Source organism: Salvelinus sp. IW2-2015, linkage group LG12, assembly GCF_002910315.2.
Source record: "Salvelinus sp. IW2-2015 linkage group LG12, ASM291031v2, whole genome shotgun sequence".
Taxonomy (NCBI): domain Eukaryota; kingdom Metazoa; phylum Chordata; class Actinopteri; order Salmoniformes; family Salmonidae; genus Salvelinus; species Salvelinus sp. IW2-2015.
Window position 1 is genome coordinate 9,578,070 of NC_036852.1, and position 18,384 is coordinate 9,596,453.

The 18,384-nt window shown below is 42.1% G+C and overlaps 1 protein-coding gene across 1 annotated transcript in view; it reads right to left on the minus strand.

Moving 5' to 3' along the window:
- Positions 1 to 18,384, minus strand: part of LOC111971006 (transmembrane protein 163a) — a 49,600-nt gene that overhangs the window by 17,078 nt on the left and 14,138 nt on the right. Inside the window, exons 3-5 of the mRNA XM_023997804.2 lie at positions 11,665 to 11,708; positions 11,113 to 11,204; positions 8,831 to 8,952 (exon numbers count right to left, since the gene is read on the minus strand). Coding sequence (XP_023853572.1) covers positions 8,831 to 8,952; positions 11,113 to 11,204; positions 11,665 to 11,708 — 258 coding nt within the window. The remainder of the gene's footprint in view (positions 1 to 8,830; positions 8,953 to 11,112; positions 11,205 to 11,664; positions 11,709 to 18,384) is intronic.

Here is an 18,384-nt window from a genome sequence, read left to right on the forward strand (position 1 = left end):
GGTTGGTATCATGATGCAGAAGAAATAGACCAATCAAATGCAACAACCCAGCAGTCTGTAGCTCAAACACACAATGTTTACAATGTTTACAAGCCCTAAAACCTGCCGGCAGGATGGTGGGACTCAAAGTGTTTTAAACAGGCAACGAAGAACAGCAAGAGATAGACTACAATTAAGTAGAAGGACAGTGAAACCTGTAAGCCCAGTAAACACATGGTATATTCCTAAGTAACAGTTTGTTATATATTACTGAGATGTTAGTGCAGGGGCGCAACATTCACTATGGACGGGGAAGGTCATGACCCCCTCACGTTCTAAAATTCCTTTCCTAGTTTTATCAATGCACTGTGATAAAAGAAGAAGGACCAGTGTTCTTTAGGACTATGCAGATGACACGGAGCAGGCAGGCTGTGTGAAAGCAAACTGAAAGACTGGCTTTAGGACCATGGGAGTTGGTGTCAGTGTATGTGTGTTGCACTCTTTCTGTGGCAGAGAGCTAGCCAAGGGTTAGCTAGCTAGCACACTAGCTATTATTTTTGTCTCACTCACAYTGGACCAGAACCAATCAAGATAAAACCAGTGGCCAAGCAAATAAAKACTGATATTCAGACTTTTTTTTCTCCGCAATGTGAGTCTGTATAGCCATGTATTGATCTGTCAGTTTCCCTAGCTAATTCATTTCAACTTTTTGTTCTCACACTATAATACTGTAATATGCAGGAAATTAGCTTTAGATTAGAAATGATTTGTGTTTGTCCGCCTCCACTTCTAAAACCATTGTTGCGCCCCTGAGTGAATATACGTAGTTAGCTATAAGTATAGTATACAAGGTCTATAAAGTGAATTGTTTACATGAGATATACTAAAACATGCCATTGTTTTCTATGGGGATTTTAAAAATCATGAATTGAATCATTTCACTTCCTGAATTTACAGAATTGAGAACTGAATTGACCTAAATCCTACTATGCTGCACAGTGCGCACCCTTTCAAATCTCTTTTATGGGAAGTCTTCAAAAATTCCTAGCCTGGTCCCAGATCTATTTGATCTTCTATGGCCGTAGAAGCTAGCTATACAGCACAAAGAGACCTGGAATCAGGCTAGGGAAGACCTGCTCCCCCAATGACTTCTTCTGACACTCCTTTTAATATTGAAAATTCTTAGCACTGAGGTGCTTGGGTTGAACGAAGCACATGGCATTTAAAAGCCCTCTGAGGAGATGAGATGGGAGATGGCTAAGCAGAGATCAGGGCTGTATGGAGGAGGGTGAGTCACTCTCTCTCTCTCTCTCTAATTCACAGGYTGCGTCGCAAATGGCACCCTTTTACACATCTAGTGCACTACTTTTGACCAGGGTCCATATGGCTCTGGTCAAAAGTAGTGCACTATGTAGTAGGGAATAGGGGGTTGTTTGGAATGCACCCAGAGAGACACACTCAACATTCAAACACAGTGCCTGACATTTACAGTTGACAGTCCAGGTTTTTCTGTGAGGAATCGAATTCACATCTCATAGGCTGCATCTCAATTTTCTACCCTTCTCCTGAAGATTTGTCTTACAATGGTAAATCTATCCAGCTAATACAGAAGGTGTGTCCAATCCCATGTAGAAGGTGTCTCCTCTTAAACTGAATTTTAATACACCTGTTTCGGAACAACTCAGGCCCTATTCTCACTACGAGATATGAAGGAGAGTCTGAGGAGCGGGGTGGCGAACCAGAATTCTACTTTTCATTTCACATTACATACTTGCCTTACCTTCAAATTGACTGTAAATATCACAGTAGCCACTAGCCAGTAACCACAAACTAATCAACAACGACAGACATTTCTTTCCTAAAACATATTAGCTACACTGTTGAATAATGCAACCAAACCATATTACACTCTTCAATTCATAAACATGCGCAGATAATTAAAAGGTTTATTTTCTCGTCTGTAGGCTACTGTACATTACATTTAACTTCAAGACACAGAGTTGCTAATAGCATGTCTTCATCAAGTAGTGATAGCATATMAAAAATGAACGATTAACCCTCTCATACGAATTTAAAAGCACAGTAGGGCCTACCTTTCAACATTACAACAAACCGGGCTTAATATTATGCAAATCATTACACGTGTAAAAGCAAATTGCAACTGAAAACATGGGTTTAAGTGAATTCACTGCAACAAGCTGTTTTATATGGAAGCCCATACCAGCAACCCMAAAAAATKTATAAAATAAAATGCCTCTTGATTTGTCAACATGCACAACGTCTGCGCTTCCGTCTGACTGTAGTCTACTGATAATAACCACAGCTACAGCAAGCCTAGAGGAGCCTATGCGCTCTGATCCCATCTGGGCCTGGCCTTGGGGAAACATAACGTCATGTTTTTATAGCCTTAAATAGGCCCATTTATTTGTGTTCTGGGAAAATGTGAATGTGATAAACTTCGGTTTATATTCGAACTTTGGGTGGCTCGGCTAACTAGGCCTTTTTAATATAAAATGATTGACTGGAATGAATCAATCAAAACAATAGTGATGACATACTGTGTGAGTATCTTTTTAACTACAAATACAAAGGCTTACACTATGTAACCCTGCCTACAGCGAGCTCGAACCTGTTACCTTTATTGTCCAATCGCAGTTGTTGTCTCTTTGTCTGTGTAAAGGGTTTTAATGTTTTCATCAAAGGATTTAAAAAACAAACAAAAGGAAACAAAAGGAAACTTCTTGGCAGGGGAAAAAATAATTTGAATAAATGTGGGTTTTGACACTCTTACAGTATGTAGGTGTTATAACCAGCCATAAAATAACACAATATATGCCACAACAGGTATAAATGTGTCATGACAGTGTTTGACCCTATTATAACAGGTTATGTCAAGTTATGTCAGCTGTTAAGACATATTATGACATGGTTATGACAGTGTCATAACGTGGCACTGGGTGTCAAGTATAGTGTTACCGATTTTTTTACTATTTCATACCCTACAAATATTAGTAAAACACTATACATTTCAGCTGTTTCAAAAACATTGCTCTGCTATTACCATTTATACCGTAGGAGTGTTGGCTCAACAAAACAATTCTGTTTACACTGCCCTGCTTCAAGGGCAGGTAGCCTAGTGGTTAGAGCATTGGACTAGTAACCGAAAGGTTGCAAGATCAAATCCCCGAGCTGACAAGGAAAAAATCTGACAGCCCCTGAACTAGGCTGTCATTGAAAATAGGCATTTCTTCTTAACTGACTTGCCTAGTTAAATAAAAGGTAAAATAAGAAATATATAACAAAACTAATTTCACACATAATAAGTGTTAGCCTMTTGACAATAATCTGATGAGTGACAAAATTAGGCCTATCAGTTGTCAAATTGTACATGAAGAGATGGGGGGGATCTTGTAATTGACAGAGTCACATGCATGTAAAACAGTGTGATTTCTATATCTGAAAGAGCATATTCTGCAGTTTCTATGACATTGCTCTGGCCGCTAAGCAAAAACGAGTAACATAATAAACGTAAATGATTATGTTATTCTGTCGTCAATGGATGAATGGGCGAAAGAAACCAGACAGAAACGGATAAAGGTGCATGTGACTTCAGTTAAGTTTTGGTTAGCTGCCGATGTCGAAACCAAGTACTTGCTCAATGGCTTTCCATATCAGGGGAAAGACGAAACCAGGCCAGCGGGTGAGCGACTGTTTGAGSMTGTGGTTTTGAGACTCGTAGAGCCTTACACGAGCAAAGGCAGAAATGTGACCATGGACAACTTCTTCACATCAATTTCCCTGGCAGACAAGTTGATTGCAAAGAAGACTAGCCAGTGAACCAACAAGGCGGGAGCTGCCCCCCTCTGCGCAAAACAACATACCAGCGGAGCTGTACTCCACATCAGTGATGGAGAGTGGTAAAGCAACACTGTTTGCATCCTCAGCACTATGCATTCCCACTGGATCTGGCATGTGAGCTTCCTGAGAACCACATCAACGGCAAAAGCAGAAGATACAGCCGCCAAGCAGGCMGCCAAGGGCACAATACAGTGTCTGATACAATCAACTGTTTTTATGACTTGTCATGAATATATTTCCACTAATATTTCTCTATGCAGTTCATCCTTTACAATTGTTCATGCACTGGTGCTTTTGTTCAGGAATGCAGGAAATGGCTGGTTATATTATTATTATTATCATCTTTTTCGTTTCTACTGGACTTTATTAATTTCTATAACTCTATTACTAATCGAATCTTCAAATACAGCTGATCAAATGGATTCCACTGTAATGTTTTTCTTGGAAGAGAAAYGAAAATAGGATATAGGCCTACGTTTTTTCTAGGACTTTGTAGATTTATAAAAAAAAAAACATCCTTGACTCTATCTAAACAAATAACTATTGTTGTTATTTGTTTTATTTGATATATTTCCATKAATATTTCTTCATGCAATTAATCCTTTACAATAGTTTATGCACTATTTATCAAGCATTTATTTATCAAGCAGGTTTGCGCACCTTGCAGGTTGATATGCATCTGATACATATGCTRTGTAAGGCTCGCCAGGCATTGTTCTCAAGCGGGTACGTATACGCTAAAAGGCCAGCGGTTCYAGAGTTAAATGTGTTTCACGATAGGTGTGCCTCCAATAATTGGCCTCATTCCCTCGAGCCAAATCATAGGTAGTGGTTAAGAGATGCGATCAAGAGATGCTAGAACGAGGAGCTCCACCCTCTCTCTTTGCAAATTACGGGCCAAATATCCCCTCCCGAAATTCAAAAGCAGCTAACACCTATAAAATCGTGATTTGTCCAATTAACCAATGATGAAAAACCCAAACACCAGAAGTGCTTATGACATCAATGTCCTTAGGCTACCTTGTTTGCTTTCTATTATTAAAAACGGGCTCTTAGCTTCGACTTATTGCCTGGCAACAGAGTAATGCAGTTAGCTATTCTAGTAGTGTGAAGGCCACGGTTCTCTTTTCACACCTGAGCTCTGCCACATTCCTCCTGTAATTATCCACCAGGAAGAGAGAGACCACAACAGCGTGTTTCACTTCACAGATCTCTCTGTTTCTCTCTCTGTTTTCTATCGCTGTTTTCTCTCTCGCTTCCTTTTTTATCTATCTCTCTCATGCACCGACAGCAGCCAGATAAACACTTGTTTCTCTTCACAAATCTCTCTCTCTCTTTGTTTCTCTTTCTCTCTCACACTCTGTCTGCCTGAATGTCTCCCTCTCTCTCGCTTTATCTCCCTCCCTCTCACTCTCTCTCTCTCTTTCTGTGTGTTTCTATCCCTCTCTGAGCCTCTTCACACGTACTACACTTTTCGTAAAAATACCGTCGGCTACACATATTGCGCAAATGTAAACTTGCGTACTTGCTACGTCTCGACCGTTACCTCCGGAGGTAGCGCAAAACACTAGCTCGACAGTTAACCTCCTTGAAGCAGGGCAGTAAACAGAATTGTCTSGTTGAGCCAACAGTCCTACAGTATACATGGTAATAAAACATKTTATCCTATTTGAGACTTGTTTTACTTAGTTTTGACCTGAAATTGCTGTAACAGCCTGTTACATTTTGAAATTGTCGCAGCAGCTGCCGGCTGCACTGAGCCACGTAAAACTATGGAAGCCCATCCCCACCTCCAAAAACATGTCAAGTGTAGATCATTTGTAACATTGTGTGGTGATTTCAGAGATGGCACCACAGGTCCAAAAGTGGTGGGGAGGAAATTGTTTTTCCTGATCTGGTAGTAAGTACAATAGGCTAATCTAACCAAATCCGGACCCTAGTTGTAGCGTATGACAAAATAATAAATCGGCTTTGATGGGACCAGATAATTGTTCTAATCAGGACCTTTTTTTTTTTTTTTACTCATGGAAAAACTCCTGGCCCTAGGGTGTAAGAAAACATTAAAACCCTTTACACAAAGAGACAACTGCGATTGGACAATAAAGGTAACAGGGTTGAGCTCGCTGTAGGCAGGGTTACATAGTGTAGGCCTTTGTATTTGTAATCAAAAAGATACTCATACAGTATGTCACCACTATTGTGTTGATTCATTCCAGTCATATCTACATAGCTTAAGCTATAAAAACATGACGTTACGTTTCCCCTGGCACAGGTTGGATCAGAGCGAATAGGCTTCTCTAGGCTAGTTGCAGCTGTGGTTGTTATCAGTAGGCTACAGTTGATCCGAGTGAAGCAGACTAATTGTGCACATTGACAAATCATGAGGCTTTTTATTTAATTGTTTGGGTGGCGGGTATGAGCTTCCATATATAACACCTTGTCGCAGTGAATTCAATTATGCCACCGTTTTCAGCCGCAATTACCRCATGTAATGATTTGCATGATATTGCWAAAAATTTAGCCTGGTTTGTTGTAATGTTGTATGGTAGGCCTACTRTACTTTTATATTCGTATGAGGGGGTTAATCGTTCATTTTTGATAGGCTGAAGTTACTTGATGAAGACATGCGGTTATAGCAACTCTGTGCTTTTGTCTTGAAGCTAAAATGTAATGAGTGTAGCCTACAGACGAGAAAATAAACCCTTTGTCTGCACATACAGTGCCGTCAAAAAGTATTTGCCCCCTTTCTGACTTTCTCTATTTTTGCATATTTTTGATACTGAATGTTATCAGATCTTCAACAAAAACCCCAATATGGACGACACGGGTCTCATTATGCCTGGCAAAAACCAAAACACTTAATTCCACAGTAAGAACCTTATACCAACGGTCAAACATGGTGGTGGTAGTGTGATGGTTTGGGGATGCTTTGYTGCCTCAGGACCTGGACAATTTGCCTAAGTAGAATGGACCATGAATTCTGCTATGTGTCAGAGAATTCTACAGGAGAATGTCAGCTCATCTGTGAGCTGAAGCTGAAGCCCAGCTGGGTCATGCAGCAAGACAATGATCCAACACACAAGTCTACACGAACATGGATAAAAAGCAACACATTTGAAGTTTTGGAATGGCCTACTCAAAGTCCAGACATTATCCCAAATTAGATGTTGTGGCAGGACTTGAAACGAGCAGTTCATACTTGAAAACACACAAATGTCGCTGAGTTAAAGCAGTTTTGCATGGAAGAGTGGGCCAAGCATTCCTCCACAGCAACGTGAGAGACTGATCAACAACTACAGGAAGTGTTTGGTTGCAGTCATTGCAGCTAAAGGTGGCACAACCAGTTATTGAGTGTATTTACTTTTTTGGGTGTTGTATAACTTTGCTTATGAAATAAAWGAAATAAGTATGTAATTGTTGTGTTATTTGTTCACTCAGGCTCCCTATATATAATATTAGCTTTTGTTTGAAGATATGATAACATTCAGTATCAAAAATAGTCGAGAAAATTCAAAAGGGGGCAGCTCTGTACACGCTGGTTAATTGTTGCATTATTCAAGAGTGTAATATGGTTTGGTTGCATTATTTAATAGCGTAATATGTTTTAGAARAAAAGTTACTGTTATTGTTGAACAGTTTGTGCTTACTGGCTAGTGGCTACTGTGATATTTACGGTCAATTTGAGGTGCGGACCAAGAATGTTGCGTTGCCAGCCACAACAAAAGGTAAGGCAAGTATGTAATGTGAATTGATAAGTAGAATTCTCGTTCGCCACCCCGCTCCTCAGACTCTCCTTCATATCTCGTAGTGAGAATAGGGCCTCTCTCTCTCCATTCTGGAGGTGTCTCTTCACACATTCCCACCTGAGAGTCTTGTAAATGGAATTCACACCCGATGTGACCAGTCTGGCGATGCGAGAATGAAACTACGTATTAGCTCTCGGAGTTTATACTAAGTTGTGTCCCAAATGGCACCATATTCCCTACAAAGTGCACTACTTTTGACCCCGGCCCATAGGGCTCTGGTCAAAAATAGCGCACTGTTGGGAACATGGTGTCATTTGGCATTGGGGACGCCATAATGACACAATGCTCTAGTTGAAGAGACATCATATAACCCAAGTACAACCAGTTGCCAACTTCGAAGAGTGAAGAGACTACATATTTCTGTTGATTTAGACTGACTTACTATACGTTGCATTCCAGTGAATCTTTATTCTATTGTCCATCCAACAACAACAACCATACAATAAGACTTTGTAAAGATTTGTAGATGTATTTGTGATGCCCCAGCAGTGAAATGTACAGTGCACTGTCTGTACCCCCCCACTGCCTTGACAAATGACACCCAACACATGTGTCATGACATGAACAAGACACAAGCAAAGCTGTGCGACAAGAAAAACAAGTCACCAAACCGAGTTACACTCCTCTGTTTTTGACAAGCAATTTCAGAGCACCAACCAGATGTTCATTGGAATCCCTTTGCTGCAGTAAAACCGATTTGCCAAGGCTGCTGGCACTGCCAAGGTGGGTATTACAGTACCCAGAGCTGGCCTTAATGAACGCTCACATGCCCAGACATGTGGAGCAGAGCGGAGAGTAGGGCTGTGTCTCAAACGGCGCCCTATTCCCTACATAGTTTGAGTCTTTTCGTTGAGCCGGACCATATGGCTCCGTTCACCAAAAAGAGCTTTTCGTGTGGCTCCCAATACAGCTTTTTTCAAAATAAATAAAGATAGATAGATAGATAGATAGATAGATAGATAGATAGATAGATAGATAGATAGATAGATAGATAGATAGATAGATAGATAGATAGATAGATAGANTAGATAGATAGATAGATAGATAGATAGATAGATAGATAGATAGATAGATAGATAGATAGATAGATAGATAGATAGATAGATAGATAGATAGATAGGCAGTGTGGCGCCCCTGGATTGAGAGTTATAGGTGCAGTTAAGGGTAAGTGCCTTTCTTAAGGGTACAACGGCAGGAGATGGCATCGTTTACCACTTCAGGCAGTAGCTTGGTAGCCAGGTCATGGATTGCCTTTCCCAGGATACACAGAGAGGACAGGATGAAGACCACCCCCAGGATCACACAGGCTCTGAAGAGAGAGAGAGGGGTGAGAGGGAGGAGGGAGTTAGGGGGGAAGCAAGAGAGAGGAAGGGAGCGGGGAGAGAGAGTGAGGGAGGTAGACAGAGGGGAAATGGAAGGAAAGAGAGTGAGAGAAAACAGAGATTAATAATAGTCTGCTTTGAAAAAAATTTATGTGAGGGATCATGTATTGTATTTTAAAACATTCCCAAATCATTGGCCACAGGGAGACCTTTCCATGGCAAAGTAGACCTATTGCAACTACCCATCATACAAGCTTAACGCAACTTAACACAATTGCAAACCGTCTCCACTATTTCTACAGCTTGTGGAAAGAGAAAAAGCATCCGTTAAATAAACAACCATTTTGCTTTTCTCCGTGGCTGATTCAGAGAGTTGAACACAGTCTCCGYGGATCAAWTTGAGAAGAGATTTTCTTTAAACACTGTTTTATCCAATTAGGTAAGCCTGGCTGGGAGAAGCCCCAAAATCRGTCAACTGTGTCATCTGGGGTGGTCAGGCATGGTCGGGTTAGCTGTCTGTCTGCTCTCTCTCTCCCCTACTTAATCTACCAGTCTAGCGCAGACTTAGTTGCTATACACACCATACACATTATCACAAAGAGCCCATGAAAAGGCCAAAAACAAGAGAAAGTGTCGAAAGTAGACCGTGTATTATAGATATAACATACATGATGTTCAGACGAAAACATCATGGATGGCAACATGTGTGTGTGTCTGTGTGCGTGTGTGTGTTGATGCTCACAGCTGGCTCCCGCTCAGCAGCACCCAGTCCCCTGGGTCCGAACCGGAAGGTAGCTAGGCAACACAAAGTCGAGCGAGAGGAGCCATGTAGGAATGATTTCAGTGGTGCAGCGGGAGAGACAGAGAGACCCAGAGCTCTGTGTGTGAGAGACCTCCTGGGGCTGTGTAAAGCTCAACAACAGAGACTCTCCCTCACAACACACCTGCCCAACCAACAGCTCAGCTGACTGAAACGTCCGTTTGATCTTCATTGGGCTATAAGCCTGCTGCTTAGAAAAGTCCCTTCTTTTGGACTCGTCGACTCAAGGCAATTGGCATCAAGCACATTTGCAAGTTTGATTTTCTTCAAACATTGCAAGACAGTCAATTTAGTTTCGCAAGATGCAAGGTTTTGACCGGACTTGGCAGAACTGTAGTTGACTAGACTGAGGACGCGCGTGTGCACACACACACACACACACACACACACACACACACACACNCACACACACACACACACACACACACACACACACACACACACACACACACACGCAGAGTCATCCAGTCTGTCTACCCTTTCTCTCCTGCTCCATGTGTCACGTCAGCAGGCGAATACAACAATATTCCTCCAATTACAGTGGGAAAAAAACTTGCTGTAAAATTCATGCTGCTCGCTCATTCGTCTACAGACCTGGTAATTTAATTGTCCGGTGGCCTAGTGCCTTACTCCTTCCTACAAGGCCTCTCCCCTGAGGGATCACACATACACGCGCACACACATTCACCCCCCACAACACACACCTAGGAGAGGCCAATTACTAGCTGCTGGGTAACACAAACGTTCCAATTGCTGGGTAAAACAAACGATTCTGGACCAAAGAGATGTTCACTGGTACAACTGAAGGCTCATATTAGCCTGKTTAAACCAGATTGAATGCTGCCCTCACAATGGTGAAAGCAGCATTCAAGCTCGTTTAACCAGCCTATAGRCTTCTACAGTAAACCAGAGGCTGTCAATCTGCTGCTGTAAGCCTGGTTAGCCTGGTTAAACCAGAAGGAATGCTAAACTCACCACTGTTTCATCATTAAAGCAGCATTCAATCTGGTWTAACCAGGCTATAGGCTTATACACCAGAGTCTCCATGGCGATCTGCATTCACAAAAGCATCCCCTGAGACTGCAGCGGATGGTGTCTGGCAATTTCACACATGAAAATGCGAGTAAGGGGGATGAGAGAYAATGCTGGGGTTCKAATACTGTACACTACAGTCCCAAAGAATGAAATGCATTGTAATAACTGCAGCGATTATGCTGAAGAGACAAAATAGCACTAGAATACAGTATAATTTCTTAGGCTTTATATAGTTTTGCTGGTCATCAGAAACGACAAATATGATAAATATGGCGGCGATATATCTACTCACATGTACTCCCTGTGTGCAGAGTGAACGGCGGCGGCRTTACTATAGCGCCACACCACGATGATGGAGGACAGCACGTCCAGGGCCGCATCAAACTGCAGAGGGTAGACAACAACAACGTCAACAACAACACTGGCCAGCTATTCAACAGAGGAATGGGGGTTCACTTAAATGAGTGTACCCTTCAGTTATCCTCATCCCAATAACWCAAAGTCAATGCCAATCTAGCCTAAATTACAAGCTTAGACTCCTAAGGTTAGCAGGAATCGATATGGCCAGGCCCTTGTGGAACCAATGTGTGTTTTTGAGATCGACTACATTGCAGTTGGTCTGYGCAGAATCATTTATCWACGAATCRCCTTGCATCCCAAATAACTRGCTRGAGCTACTACTCTTTACGTGATCAAGATCAATGATCCTGTGCCTCGCCTTGCTCAAACTGACCCCTCAAACACACTGATTGTAACGTGTTAGTAATGACATCTGCCCTGTTTCGCTCATTGCCCTTTAGCACTCAGTAGTAGATGAATTCAAATACATTTTAAAAGTACCTACAGCGAATCCGAAAGCCGAGGCACTGTGTCTCATGAAGGAAACAGCTGGGGAAAAAAACAAGAGAAACACAAGTTTTACTATAYATGAAGAACATGCATTCATGAAATACATTTATATCAGTGGTACTGTTGTAAATGACTTGAGAATAACCGCTGCATACCAAACACTGGTGGCCGGTTAGATCGAAACCGATTCAGCCTGCCGGTAGTCCCTGGAGTCAAATAGTATTTGTTTACWTTTAACTACTTTAGCTGYGCTTGATTGAACTTGCCTGGGACTGGGACCATGGGGCCAATAGAACAGTCCCAAAAGTGCAAACCCCGTCCATCTGGCAGTCCAAAATAACAAACAGGCTCAATTAAATGCTCAAAGTATTTAAACCCAGGTCTTATATAGCACAACAACAACACTGTTCTACTCAGCAGGTGTAGTAGTTAGATATAATGTAGTGTTATCACACCATTGTCAGGTTCACAGCGTTAAAATCCTCAGTTTGCCCTTCGAAAACAATGGGGCTGCTGCTTCTAATTGCCGAGCAGTGAGCAGGACTGAGTACCCCACCAATGTGTACATACAGCTGTTTGTAACGCAGATTTTTCTTGAGGCTACATTACACCCCCCTCCCCCCCCCGTTACCCCAGAGTTGAACTCCAGAGTGATTACCATATTCAGGAAATGAGAAATTATGGAATTCAAAACCCATCCAACCACAAACCAGAGGGATTACCCAGCACTGAAGACTACGGAATGTTCATACTAATGCAGCCCAGGCTAATGACCACTGGCTTTGCGTTCCAAAATAATGGCATCCTATTCCCTATTTAAYGCACTACTTTTAACCAGGGCTGGTCAAAAGYAGTGCATAATATAGGGAATTGGCTGTCATTTGGGTTGTAGCCTGCCTAGACTTCCTATTCAGGCTGTTTTGAGTAAAAGAGACCAGATCCAACGATCCTAGACTCCTAACCTTCCAATTTCGCACGTCAAGCATGTCTCCAAATCAATCATCAAGTTTGCCGACGGAAAAAAAGCGATTACCAAAAAGGCCTGATTACCAACAATGACGAGACAGCCTAGAGGGAGGAGGTGACGGACCTGACGGAGTGGTGCCAGGAAAATAATCTGTCCCTCAACGTCAACAAAACCAAGGAGCTGATCGTGGACTACAGGAGATAGAGAGAGCACGCCCCCATCCACATCGACAGGGWCGCAGTGGATAGGGTGAAAAGCTTCAAGTTCCTCGGYGTGCACATCACAACCTGAAATGGTCCATCCATACAGATAGTGTGGTGAAGAAGGAGCAACAGCACCTCTTCAACCTCAGGAGGCTGAAAAAAAATGTGATTAGCCCCTAAGGACCTCGTATACTTCTACAGATGCACCATTGAGAGCCTCCCTTCACCTTAGAGACCGATCACCAACACTGGACAATCAAGGAGTGGAAAAACATTGCCTTGTCGKACGAATCCCAGTTCCTGTTGCGTCATGGTGATGGCAGAGTCAGGATTTGGCGTAAGCAGCATGAGTCCATGGGCCCATCCTGCCTGGTGTCAACGGTAAAGGCTAATGGTGGTGGTGTACTGGTGTGGGGAATGTTTTCCTGGGACACGTTAGTTCCCTCGATACCAGTTGAGCCACAATTAAACGCCACAGCGTATCTGCTGTTCGCAGCATGCATGTACTGTACCGCTGTCCAATCTGCAGCATGCCATCGCGTCAGCACGGACCAACATCCCTGTGGAACCTTTCCGACACCTTGTAGAATCCACGCCCCCAAATAATTYAGGCTGTTCTGGAGGCAAWGGGGGGTCCTACCCTGTACTGGATGGGTGTACCTAATAAACTTCAGAAATTGAGAAATATWTTTTTTCACTGGCCTACACACAATACCGCATAATGTCAAAGTGGAATTATGTTTTTACAAATGTTTACAAATTAATAAGAAATTAAAAGCTGAAATATCTTGGGTTAATAAGTATTCAAGCCCTTTTTTATGACAAGCCTAGATAAGTTCAGGGGTAAACATTTGCTTAACAAGTCACATAATAAGTTGCATGGACTCATTCTGTGTGCAATAATAGTGTTAAACATGATTTTTGAATGACTACCTCATCTCTATACCACACACATACAATTATCTGTAAGGTCCCTCAGTTGAGCAGTGAATTTCAAACACAGATTGAACCACAAAGACCAGGAAGGTATTCCAATGCCTCACAAAGTTTAAAAAAAAACATTTTTCGATAGGTTTTAGGCAAAATAACCCAATCAAAACAGAAAGCTCCTTGAAAGTCGGAATATGCCATGCCTATTGGTCCTAAATCAATGATGGCCTATTGTTGAGATAATAGAACCAAAAAACTTTTAAGAGATCAGATTTTTTGTTTATACATACTTTGCCTCACTGACACACTTAGTTAGCTACCCACCTCGTTCCTTTCTGTTAGCATGTAGTAAATACACCATCATGCTTTCATGAATATGTGTCTTTTCAGATTCCACAATTATTATTTAGTTGTGGACACTACATCACTTCACTCCCTCTCTTGCTCTTGGTCCTCATCTTTGTAAGTCACCTTGATTTAGCACCTGTGTGTTTTATCAGTTTCTTTATGAAAATATTTAGCTAACTCCATGACAGTAGCTAAAGCAAGGGGCTAAAGAGGCACACAAGTAGACTACAAATGCATGCTGGGTCAAGCACGCCCTGAGCCGGTGAAGAGAGCGCTACTGGAGCGAAATTGGAGCAGCCGAGAAGGCCGACACTCCAGCCTTTGGGAATCTCTCTCTCTCTATATATATATATATATATATACAGTATATATATATATATATATATATATTCCGGACTCTGACATTGCTTGTTCTGGTATTTCTTAATTAAAATATTTGGGATTTGTGTGTATTGTTTTGTATTGTTAGGTGCACTGCACTGTTGGAGCTAGAAACACGCGGCACCTGCGATAACATCTGCATATTTTAAATATGCGCACGCGACCAATAAAATGTTATTTCATTTGATCTCAGGATGGACACTCTAACCACAAGGCCACTGAGTGGCCAACTGCGACGCGCAGTGAATATATTCAGTAGCCTATATCCCTTGTAGCCCCGGTCTCCCCTAATCTGCATAGGATGCGCCCTTACAGTAAATGCACTGCTACTCACAAAAATGTTTCAGAGATATCAAGTTATGATAACGCATGCATTTCATCAAATGCTCGCAGTCAAAGAAAAYAATAATACTGCAAGCATCTTTGTCTTTTCCTGTGTTTGGTCCAAACTGCGTTCTCACCTGCAGCGAAATGCACCAGTGGAAACAGACCGAGACCACACGTTTTGAGCGAAAGATGTGCGTTGGTTGGTGCGCTCCCAAGTACAGATAGTGTTCACACCAGTCCAAACGAACTGAACTAAGGGGGTAAAAGCAACAGAGTTCGGAAAAACTGCTCCAAACCAATTTGTTGTGAAAGCCCCCCGGGTGTACTTTGATTTGGCCTTTCCACTACAGTACTATTTTATTTAAGAGACCAATAATAAAAAGGCTTTTATTATTCTAGGTCATGTTCATTTGTCACCAAACAGAAGAAAATAGACTGAAACAGGGAGGGACTACCTGGACTTGTCCAATAAGAAACTAGCATTTTCGTTTTTCATTTTAAAATGATTTTGCTTGCGTGCCCTAATGAACAAGACCCAGGTTTTCTCTTTCTGCAGTCCTCCTGGGGTGTAAAGCCCCCGTCCATGTATCCTTCTAAACACAGTGACACACAGTGGGTGACAGACAGATCTTTCTGGGTCATCCCAGTCCAKATGTCACATGTCAAACCTCCCACCCTCCACTCATCGTCACGGTGACAGAGGCTGGCACATCACCCTGACAGAACACCAGACACACCGAGAACAGAAGGACTACACCCGAAATGACACCTTTTCCCCTATATAGTGCACTACTTTTGAACAGGGCCCATAAAGCACTATATAGGTAATAGGGTACCATTTCAGACACAGCCAGGGTCTCCGTGTGACAGGACTAGTTAGTGACCAGTCGTTTACAATGAAGGCAGGAGCGATCAATTCTCCTCACTTTGTCAAGCCAGATCAAGTGTCTCAGAGAAAGGATTTAAGAGGGCTTAAACCAACACAGCACAGTAAAGGCATCCATCTTAGGGTTGTCACATTACTCGTAGGTATCACACTGCTTGAGTAACAGTACCGCTTCCTTCCTCAAGAGCCCACACTGATATTCAATGTTTGATCCTCTGGGTGTTTCTCAAYATGCATACTACCGTGCTCCACACTCTCATGCGGTCGAGTTCCTTCTCCAAGGGTATTTTCTTGAGTACAATCTTGTGAGGACGAGAGTTTGGAGARTGCATAAAAATGTACATAAAGAAAATGCAACGCTCCTAATTATCAGCTATATGTGAATAGTATTCATCTAGCTAGCCAACTAGTTTCACATGTAAAAAAAGACCTAAAACAAATGTTGCTATGAAAGGTAAATGGCCAGCGTTAGCTACAAATTCTTTGTGGGTCGCTTGCTAGCTACACATTTTTCRTCAGTCTAGGCACAGAGGTTATTCTATGCAGTTCAACAGACCAAAGTTAACACATTATGGTTAGTCAGGCATCATATGAGATGTGAGTGGGCAACTTTTCATTCCAATGTCCGAGCTCTCTCACTTCAACTCAAAACCAGCCGCCATTGACTTCAGGACATTTTGCGTTGTTTTTTTTATGTGGTTGCATCAAATTACGTCAACAATACTGGGAATATTTCAGTTGAAGCTTGCGTCGATGCATACTTTGAAATATGTACAAACGAAGTACACATCTGAGAATTGTCCTCCATGTTCCATTTCGAATACTTTCATTATGACTCTTACTCCGACCGTTCCGTGGTCCAGTTTGCTTGCTCGGAGCATATTAAAAAACACCCCTTGTTTCACAAACACACGTAACTTCACTATTGACACACCTTAACCAGCTGCACCACCGGAAAGCTAGCAATTCAATGGCTCAGGCAGCGGTATATGAGGTTGAGGAGTTAGTTTCTACACATTCATCTTGTTTACGATGAGGGGAAAAAAATGTAAAACGCACTCCATTGCACGCCAAAATCCACTGGTCCAGGTCATCTACAAGTCTCTGCTTGGAAAAACCACCGCCTTATCTCAGCTCGCTGGTCACCATAGCAGCACCCACCCTAGCCACGCGCTCCAGCAGGTATATCTCACTGGTCACCCCCAAAGCCAATTCTTCCTTTGGCTGCCTTACCTTCCAGTTCTCTGCTGCCAATGACTGTAACGAACTGCAAAAATCACTGAAGCTGGAGACTCATACCTCCTCACTAGCTTTAAGCACCAGCTAAAGCAACCTGTACATAGTCCATCTGTAAATAGCCCATCCAAAACTACCTCATCCCCATACTGTATTTATTTATTATCTTGCTCCTTTGCACCCCCAGTATCTCTACTGCACATTTCATCTTCTGCACATCTACCATTCAGTGTTAAATTGCTATATTGTAATTACTTCACCACCATGCCTATTTATTGCCTTTACCTCCCTTATCCTACCTCATTTGCACACACTGTATATAGACTTTTTCTACTGTATTATTGACTGTGTGTTTGTTTACTCCATGTGTAACTCTGTGTTGTTGTATGTGTCGAACTGCTTTGCTTTATCTTGGCCAGGTCGCAGTTGTAAATGAGAACTTGTTCTCAACTAGCCTACCTGGTTAAATAAAGGTGAAATTAAAAATACAAATAAATTATTGAGAAAAACAGTCCTATTGTTGAAAACAAACAGCCTTATAATGTCACATTTGTTTACTTTCCAAGCTATAGCGCACAACTTGTGACAACAACACTAATCTCTCTCTGCCTCCCTCTGCCTCKATCTACTCCGTTCACCCAGAGTGACAGAGACAGCAGGGCAGATGGGAGATGTGTCACTCTCTCTGTCTCTCCGGAGACCTAAGTCWGTCCCTTTCCACAACATAGATGACAGATGTCATTGGTTCCTCACAGCCACTCCAGATTACTTAATTGCTGTGTCAATTCTCTCAGTCAGATCCTCTGTCTGCACTGACACTGACAATTACAATGATCAAATCCTTTGAGGCATATTCTTGGGTAGRKATCACAGATCTGACAAAAATAKGATATGCAAGTGTTATGATATACCCATGTGACATGGGTTTATTATATCAAATAATAAAATGTCCAAGAGAASGCCATCTCACAGTTGTTCAAAGATCCTATATGGGACAGTGGGCMGTGTCAGAAGATACTGAACAGAGAAGCTACCCAGACAGACTGTTGTTGCAGTAGCAGTGTGTGGGTAAAATCCCTGGGGAAGCCAAGCATGAAGAAAGCAATATTACAACCTATGTGTTKYGATCAATGCGTTGTTTGCTCTATAACCTGTTAGTTCATATGCYGTGCCACTGTGATATATACTGTAGGCCTAAGGCAGAGACAATAAGAAGACAGACTGGCAGAATAAATTCAACCACAACTTGGTTTCGTCACAAAACCAGAGAGCAACATCTGTCCACAAAGCATATTGCATGTMACAAACAGTTTCATGACCTACAGCAGGGTCAATCAAGTTAATGCTTCCTACGTTTTCAGACTACTAAACAACTATTGATTTAGAACCACGGAGAGTTGCCGCAAGTCGCAAAGAAAACAGAGGCTGCCTCCACTA